General features: G+C 34.2%; 1 protein-coding gene across 1 annotated transcript; it reads right to left on the bottom strand.

Moving 5' to 3' along the window:
* Positions 1-8430: 8430 nt before the first annotated feature.
* On the bottom strand, positions 8431-9687 carry LOC131636858 (protein neprosin-like; the record flags this gene model as incomplete). Its single annotated transcript, XM_058907447.1, has 3 exons — positions 8431-8835; positions 9392-9538; positions 9634-9687. Coding segments are annotated over 3 exons (573 nt in total), but the record flags the coding sequence as incomplete, so codon positions are not given.
* Between the last annotated feature and the right edge of the window lie 252 nt (positions 9688-9939).

A 9939-nucleotide genomic window follows, 5' to 3' on the forward strand; every position in this document is an offset into this window, starting at 1 on the left:
TTCACAAGGAATCTCAACGAGCTAATAAAAAACCAAAAAATAGTTTGTCTGTATGTCTTCTTTTTAAATCAATTTCAATTCCTTCTCCTAACACAAAGGAGAAACTTTCCCAATCATTAAGCAACAAACACAAACACATATAGAAGGTTCCCGTAGAGTACTACGGATATGTAGGGTGCTTAAACTCTTCCCTATGTATAACCGACCTCCCGGACTCCAGAATTTCTAGTTTAGGTGAATCCCCACACTTAGCAAACTCCTAGGGTTTATTTGAGATCTTTTTCCCCTTCCTCCCTTGTAGGATAATTAAAAAGTTCGTGTGATATCGTAGGAAGAACTGAAACAAAATTTATCCCGCCATGGGCGCATTCTCCTTCCGAATTCCACGTGAAGGGTCTAGCGTGCCGTCCTCCCAAGTGAAATAGGGAGGTAAAAAAAATGACACCACACCCGCTGACTATAATATCAAAATAAACAGTTCAGGCAAAAGTTAGGGATAACAAATTCAAAAAAGATGTCACTACAAATCCTTGACAAAAGAAAATATTACAAAAAAGGATGACTGTCTGTCCAAATAAACTGTCGGTGCTTTAACCATCATCAAATGTCAATGTTACGAATTCAAGCTTTGCTAGGACTTAAACACCAAGTTAACCGAGCATAGGATCGAAGAACATCACGAAGATTGGGAAGAGTACAAATAAACTTTGAGTCATTATCCTTTGTTTCTTAAACTATGAACCAAGCCACGTTACAACCCTTGAAAGTCCTAACTGAAGCATGGTTAGTTCGAAATCGTACTGTTACCAAAGGTATCCTGACTCCTTAAGGTTTACCATAAATATTGAGCTGATATCATGTTCTTACAAATATCGCTTTCTTACATCTTTTGTTTTACTAAAAAACGTTTTTAAACTTCAAGACAAACGTATGCATTGCATATGAGTGTCGTTATAAAATGATTTTGTCTACATAAGTTCAAATGTTTGGCACCAGGAGGAATCTGCATGGGGCATGACTAATGACTAAAAGTCCTCCCGACAGATAAATTTGTAGAGACGTCTCGTATGCATGACTCAGTCAGCTAAAAGCTTGTTTATACAACGGGCATAACATATAATTATCCCATCTACTGGGGGAAATCTGGTAACGATTCATATAATCTCTCAAAGGCGCTGAACAACTAGATAAGTTAGTCCATCACTGGGGGCATGTCGCATCAGTCACAAATCTCAACAAATGCTATTTAGCTACTAGCATCAGAGGGTGTCAGTACCTGTCTCTCCTTTGAAGTTCTAATTCCAAACTCAAGTATCAAGCATACCAGGCTACTGATTCCAGGGGCAGATATATTCCCGCAAGCGAAAGACCATATATGGTTAAAAGTGTTTTCCAACAGCAAGTACTCAAAGACATGTGGCAATGAAAAGTTGAAATTTCTGGGAATCTTCCCCACAAAGCATTTTTCAAAATATATCCACACATAGAAATCCTTAAGAAGTTATCTTCAAGCGATCTCTTCCCAACAGAGACTTGGTTCCCCAACGGAGTTTATACCTCCAATATTGCCGGTTCTCCGACACAATCTTCTTCTCCAACAGTGTTTGTTCAAACTCACCATCCCCATTAAAATTTGGCACTCACAGTAGAGCTCGATCAGATAGTACATCATAAGATTATTCTTCTCTCTTATCCCCAGGGTACCTCAGGATCAGATCACTCAAATTACTTTCATCCCCAAGCGAAGATCAAAAATCCCCAGCTGGATATCCTCGAATGGAAGACAGGAATTCTCACTCCTCTTGTCATCATCTCCGTCATCATACAGAGATTTATTTTCTCAATCAGCAGTTGCTATACAGAGTTACCAACATGCTTCGACTATATAGTCCATCCCTGCATCATTCATAATACATACATAACATACAACACTCTCATTTATTTCGAGAACCTCACCATGCATTACATGCATCATGACATTACATAAAGCTAACTTTGTCTTTTCAGGTCACTTAATAATCAAAAGAATATTACAATCCAAGTACGGTGCAAAAACAATCGTATCAACGATTCAATCTTAACATTCATTCAAGAAAAATACAGTTCGGATGCTTCATTCCGGGTCTTTCTTCAAAGATGATTTAGAAACAATCAAATAACTTCTCATCCTTTTTAGGAGCCTTTCTAGGTTAGTCTTGTTCAAGACATTTCTCATCCTTTCTAGGAACCTTTCTAGGTAGTCTTCTCTAAGACGTTTATCATCCTTTCTAAGAACCTTTCTAGGTAGTCTTTTCTAAGACGTTCATCAACCTTTCTAAGTAGTCTTTTCTAAGACGTTTCTTATCCTTTCTAGGAACCTTTCTAGGTTAGTCTTGTTTAGGACATATCATATTCTTTCTAGGAACCTTTCTAGGTTAGTCTTACTTAGGACATATCATATCATTTCTAGGAGCCTTTCTAGGTAGTCTTGTTTAAGACGTATCATATCCTTTCTAGGAGCCTTTCTAGGTAGTCTTGTTTAAGACATATCATATCCTTTCCAGGAGCCTTTTTAGGTGAGTCTTGTTTAAGACGTATCTCAGCCTTTTTAAGGTAATCTCCCTTAAAACATTTATCCAATCCTTTCTAAGACATCTCTTGCCCTTTTAGGGAGCTTTTTAGTTAGTATTCTCTAAGACAATTCTTCCCGAGCTTTGTCTAAAGCCTAATCCTCTTTACATCAGTCATTGATCTACCCTATTCAAGAACCTCTCCAGGTAGTCTTCTGTAAGACATTACTTCATTTTAATGAATCTCTTCTTCAGATATAATCAATCTGCTTTACACAAACAACTTGTCAAACATCTGGATGACATCCTTAAGCCCGTATCTGACAACACTCCATCAACAACTGGATGGCATCTTTAAGCCCATCTCCAACATTACTTCCTGCCCCAGCAAGCGCAAATTTTTGGGTATTCTAGTGTTCAATCCTCTTCCACCTTCAGATTCTGACAGGCACACAAGCCGATCTACATCCTCAGGTTTAAGAAGATTGAACAGGGGCAGCTGTCATACCCTAAAATTTTCCCATCCCATTTCATTTGCAAAACTCAAACCAAGGTTCAAGACACAAAGGTCTGACCTAAGGCACACCCTCCTAATCAGAGACTTCCTGAATTAGGGTTTTGCATTCTCTGAAGGAAATTGATAAATCAAGGCCTCCAAAGGGTTTCATATGACTTATGATGTTTCAAACTATCCCTATGACAAATTTCAATCTTCAATTCCAAAGATTGCTCAGTCAATTGCTCAGATAATCAACAGTCGACTAGTTTGACCTAAAAGTCAACTATGGTCAAAGTACAGTCAAAATTCCTAATTTTTTTTGGTCAGCATCTTCGTTTTGAAATATAATTCATCATTTGATCAAGGATTAATGATGATTAATCAAGGAAATTTCATAAATCAACAAAACTTAAAGTTTCTAAATTAGGGTTTTTGACCTAAAAGTCAACTAAACTTTGACCAGCCATAACTTTCACATGGAACATCATAAATTTTCCATCCAAAGCTCATTTTGAATAAAATTGAATTTTCTATAACTTCGTCTCTCACATGAAAAGGCTAAAAATGCTTTATTTGAGAGATATGGATCAAAAGATTATACGTCATTTTGAAAGTCAACCAAAAGCAGGTTTTTGTCAAAGACCATATCATCAAGATAAAATCTCCAAATGGAAAAAATAATTCAAAGTAGCTTGTAGGGGACATCTTGAGATTTCCAAAAAGTTCTAGAACTCCTCCATATCCTAAAAATTGATGGAGATATGACTTGTCAAAGTTGGACCATTTTGAGAAGAAAAATGTGAAATAAAATGCTCCAAAATGAATCCTTTTGCAAATAAACCAAATATTTCCTGGCCCAATCTTCATCCTCATGATATCTAGGATTCAAAAATCAATTTCCACGAAATTATGTGATTTATTTGATTTTATTTGAATTTTTATTCATTTTAAAAGGTGATTAAAATCAAATAATCAAAGATTTATGGAAGAGATTTGATTTGGTTCTAATTTCCAATCATATCCAATCAATTACTCTTCATATTTTTCATCTAATTTCGTGCATAACAACCTTGATGAGATTGGATTGAAATTGGCCAAAGTTAGAAAGAAATATTATATTTTTCAATCAAATTTCCATGTGATTCTAACAATGATCCAAGCCCATGAAAACAACCCTAATTCACATTGTTATATATTCATAATATTTCCATATAGAAGGAGACGAAAAATTGGACCAAGAAGAGTAGGATTGAAAGCTTTCAAACTCTCTCAAAAATTAGGGCATAAAACTTCTTCGTGTATAACCATTCTAATTCAGTTCCAAGCGTTGAATCTTTTTCATGGATATTCCAGAGGACCATCCCAACCATCCTTGAAGCTTGAGACTTCCCAGAATCAACAAGTCATGTTCTTCGTGTCTTTCTATGTTTAATTTTCGTTTGTGCATATTATTATGTTTTGAGTCAAACTAACTGCTCCTTTGAGTTCTTTGTGTGATCTTAGGAAGGTTTGAATCGTTAAAACAAAGCTTCCACGCACGGGACAAGAATCACCATGGCTAGGGCACCAAGCTCTCTTGCTTCGATTTCTTAGTTACAGGCCGTTTCAGTCCAAGACAAGGCCTCCACGGTGTTCACAAGAGTTGGAATAGAGGATCTGGATACTCTCTGAATTTGTTTAACGTGTGTTTTACCGAGTTTGAATTTTTGCAAGAATAGCCATGGAAGGTCGCAAGAAAATTCGCTGCAGAATACACATCAAAATTCGTAGGAAATCTAAAGAAGTATATGAATAGTGCTTAGGGGAAAGAGGAATTCGTGCGTGGCTGTTTCCTGAAATCTCAGTGGCCGATCAGCATTCCAAGGGGTTCTCTCTCCAAATACTATTGGCCGGTCAACCAAGATATTTTCTTTTGGTTCTTGATTCGTCCACGCGTGTGCAATCAGGGCCCACGTTTGACTTCTTTTTCTGAATCTCATTAATCAATACATTTTTCTATTTATTGTTTTGAATGAATATTACTAACAATTAAAAGTGCGCAGCGGGATGGACGAAGGTGATGTTGTAATTCCCAAGTCATGGGTTCAAACCCAGGTGAAGACATTATTTTTTATGTTTTATTTGATTCATAGATCCGGTGCAGCGTGTCAACATAAACTCATGGCGCACCCTCAATCCAGCATCGGTGGATCTCTCTTGATCCTAATCTGAAGGACCAGAAAGCGCTCCTCCATGGTGTTCCCTCCAGACACGTCCGCACAAGAGCCTGCGCCAGGTTCTTTTAATTTTTTTTCTTTTCTATTTTCTTTTATTTTAATTGTTTTCTTGTTTTTCTTTTTAACTAAAAACCTTTTTTAATTCTTTTTTATAAAAAATAACAAAATTCCTTTTAATTAATAAAATTAGTTTTTTATTATTTTTAATTTAAGTTAGTTAATAATTCAAAATTAGGTTTATAATTTTAATTTAAATTAGGTTTTATCTAATAATAATTAGTTAATGGTAATTCGTAATAATTTAGTTAATAATTAATTAATTTAATTAGGTTTTTAAGATAATTAGATAATTTAGTCAGATTAGGTTTTTTTTTAAAAAGGTTTGTCATCAAAATAAATTTTAAAACACTAACCCTAGTCTAGGTTTTTTTAACCTGTTTCTTTTTATTAACCATGGTTAACTTTGCCCGTTTGGGTTTGCATCTCGCCTTGTCTTATTGATTCGTTTCTATTAACTGTGGTTAACTTGTCCCCATTTGGGGTTTGCTCTTTTGCATCGTTTATTTTTTCATCGTTTGCCTAGTTAATCATATTTTATTGTAACTGCCCCAAAGCCTTGTGAAAAGTTTTCTACCTTTCTGCCTTTATTTTCTGTTACCCTCAGGGTTTTATTGTAATAGTTTAGGTTTTATTTTCCGCCTTTATTTTTCTGCCCTCAGGTGTTTATTGTAATAGCGTAGAAACTTATATTCTCTGCCTTTAATTTCTGTATGATATTAATTGTTGTGGTTAGTAATCCTAGGGAGTGCAAGCCTGTTAATTGAATTAGCATCACTAATTTAAAAGATAAATATTCGAATTTAACCACGTAATTGTGCCACACACACACCTTTAGGGTAACCCTTCTTAGCTGCCTGTTGGCTTTTAATTACGATCAAATAGTCAAGTCCCTCGATTCCGAGGATACCTAAAGCAAATGTTGCCCCCAGTTCATTGAAATCATCATAAGATCTTGTCCCTCGATGTTGCCTCGGAAATAAGATGATTGTCCCATTGCTAAGGTATCCTCGCCTGTTGCCTAAAAAAGATTAATGACTATTATATCCTTCCTTAAATACTACCTACCTCTTCATGGTAGGGACAGTTTTATGGCGAACGATAATTTCTCGATGACCCTTCAAATCCAATGAAAGGACTACATGCCCTCTTTATGGTATGGATAGCCCTTTCAAACCAAAAAGCTAAAAGAACAATTTTTCTTAACTTAGGGTAAGTGCTCCTGATTGCTTGCTTTATTCAAATTCAAATTCAAAATTCAAAATCTTTTCCCACTTCTTTTCAAAGAATATTTTCAAAAAGGCTACGCTTATTTACAAGCTAAAGTTCTTATTCAAATTATTTTTCTATTCACACACTACACTTCAAACATTTTGAAAACAAAAAGTGAGCTAAGCAATTAAGAGCCCATGGATAACCATAGATACAAAGGGTGCTTACACCTTCCCTTTGTATAACCTACCCCCCGAACTCAAAGTCTTTTAAAAGGTCTTTTTTTGTTCTTTTAGCCTTTCAAAATTGGATAAAATAAAAGTCGGTGGCGACTCTTGCTATCCACAACATTTAAAAAAGTCAGTTCTCCCACCGTATTATAATATGAAAGAAGAAAATAAAAACTGAAATGATTGATGAGGATTTGGTGTGGAAGAAGACCAAATTGAATAAATATATGCTTGAAGAAAGACAAAAATGAAGAAATAAGCCTGCCTGCATTTTGAGTTGGGAAAGAATTCTAAATTTTGTGTAAAATTTGGTGTGAGCTTATTAAGAAGAAAGAGAGAAATAAAATGTTAAATATAAAAAATATGTTGCTTTTTGTTGGGGGATACCTCTCGGAAACTGCAATTGTCTACTTTTGTTGGGGGTTGTCCCTCGCAATATTCAATCTTATCCTGACACCAATATGCCTATGACTAAAAAGCTGGGAAAAGATATTTCCCGTTGCATGAGGATACCCTTCATAAAGCTTCTTACATTAAGCACCTAAATAATTTTGAATATGTTTTTGTTTACCTCTTAAAGTGTTGCACAGGGTGGCCCCTCTTTACATTAAGCGCCTAAATAATTTTTAATATACTATTGGCACCAAGAAGATACTGAAGTTCGTTGTTTGAACAATTCAAATTCCTCTTGTAGATGATCTCCATTTTGCATAATGGAAAAGATGCAAGCATATTATTTAATTTTGGATTATAAACTCGGTTAGTGATCAAATTGCTTCCACTATTGTTTTTCATGAAAATGAGATGGATGTTTGGGATGATTTACGAGAAAATTTCTTATAGGATTGAATGATACATTCTCAATTGTGAAAAATAAGGTTTTACTCATGGACCCTTTACCATCCATCTATCGAATCTATTCCCTTGTAGGTCAAAAAGAACTTAATCACAAAAATATAGTAGTTGTTAATGAAAAATTAGTCTTTGTTAATGCTGCTCATAGAATCAATTTCAAGCATAAAGGTGGTTTTAATGCTGCCAAACACTCAACTAGAGTATGTACCTTCTAAAATAGAAGTGGACATACCATTGATTTTTTCTACCAAAAGCATGGTCGTCCAAATCTCAACAAAAACAAACCTTCTATCAATGTCATTCAAGTTGATGCTTCTGTCCCTTCTTAAGCTTAAAGTGAGATACAGGTTACTTCAGCTCCAAGTAATCATTCATTAATTTCTTAAGCTCATTATGATTCCCTTTTCACCCTACTACAATAGTCCAACTTTGATCCTTTAGTTCCTACATTTATCGCTAGTCAGGTTTCTCCCAGCCACTCACATAATGATCAAATTTCAAGTATCATGTGTAATACAGTTTCTATGTAATTTTTATGAGTGGAACATCTTAAGTCTCATCTACTTTAGGAAGTATAGGTTTTTGTTCTGTAGTAATAGGTGGAGTATCCCTTATACTCATGTTTATTATAATATTTTCCAATTAAAAAATATATATTACAGTAATGAAATAATGATTGACCGAAGGAAATGTTTGAAAGGCATGGAAATGGTACAAAAAATTATTATTTATTTTATTTTCACATATATTCATACAATTACAAAGAGTCAAACACCAAGTAGTATATTGGTATCATGAACAAGCGCCTTTATAATTCTTATGATATAATATGTAATAATATTTTTTTAGAGACAATTCTTATTCCTACCCGGTCCACCATAAAAAAAGTAAGTCCCCCAATTACGGTCAATTCCTCCTTTTACATTATAACAATTTGGGTGATCTGCATAATTCTGTGGATTTGTTGGCTTAACCCAAACTCTATTTGAATTTAAAACATTAATATGGCTAATATGTGCAGCTCTTTTATAACCCTCTTCAGGAAAGTGTCCACTACCCATTTGGACAGAAGAAGCTTGTGGATAATTTTGATTAAATATTTCTCCACCCCAATGAACCATAGTTGCAACATCTTTTAGGTTTGTGAATATGGAGGATGGCCAATATCCAACGGTTCTATTTTCATAACTAAGCCACCAATTTCCTGTCTTTACATCCTACACAAACAAATTTGAAACACAATAGTGTGTCACGAACCTATCAAGATACAATTTTCAATGTAAAAAAATTCTTGTTTCTTTCAAAATAATATCATTTAGAAATTTCCAAATCGACCCGACTAAAAATACCAAATTATAGAAAGCTTGCCCCTAACCCTAGACCTATCACCTAAAGAGATAAATAACTATAAAAAATACCATAACCCCTAGGGAGAACTCATAACCATCCAAAGTATTATAAATTTGTATACCTCATAGTCAAAGTCATATCATAAATCACAAATAGATGAGAAACCGACTCTACCGACATCCTTACACTTCACACAAAACACTTCAACTAAAACTCTAAATTTAAACATATTCTCTCTAGTAAGAATGTTATCTTGTAGAAGTTGCCAAATAAAATTAACCACTTTAAAAGAGGTCCAACTTACCCTATAAAAGAAAAGGTTAAGTACACATACTAAGAAGAGAAAAAAGTAATGATATTTAGCATAAGGAGGTTATGAAACCTTATATGAGTAAAATCAACCCAAAAAAAAGTAAAAATTACCTTCCATACGGATAAGGAAATTTTATATTGGTTTCCATTATATGTAGACATGTGAGCAATTGTAGCTCCTAATGCAATATCTTTGTTGGTTTGAACAAAGCCAGGGCATTTTAAGTTGAAGCAACCAGTTTGGTAATATGCATCAGCCTGCAATTACAAACACCATTCTGTTTTTAAATAAAGTTTCTATTGCATAATAGTATATACTTTTCCACCATCTTTATTTTAATCAAATTACTTACCGTCCAAAAAATGAAAAATCTAGTGCGACGGTCCCCATAGAGATCAACATCTACCTAGAAAATATCACTTGAACTTATATTAGATTTTTCATATATAGCATATTTGAATAGAGATATCAATGAAATAAGAATTACAGGATTGTTAGGAGAAAAACAATTTATCATATGTCCGTAAACTATTTATTATTCATTCTACTTTTTATAAGAATTGAAAATAATTTTATTAAATGGTATATTTTATTAGTTTTTTAATGGTAAAATAATATATTAATGAGAAAGATGAAATCTTTAAAAAAAAATGTTTTT

Source organism: Vicia villosa, unplaced genomic scaffold (assembly GCF_029867415.1).
Source record: "Vicia villosa cultivar HV-30 ecotype Madison, WI unplaced genomic scaffold, Vvil1.0 ctg.001844F_1_1_1, whole genome shotgun sequence".
Lineage (NCBI taxonomy): Eukaryota > Viridiplantae > Streptophyta > Magnoliopsida > Fabales > Fabaceae > Vicia > Vicia villosa.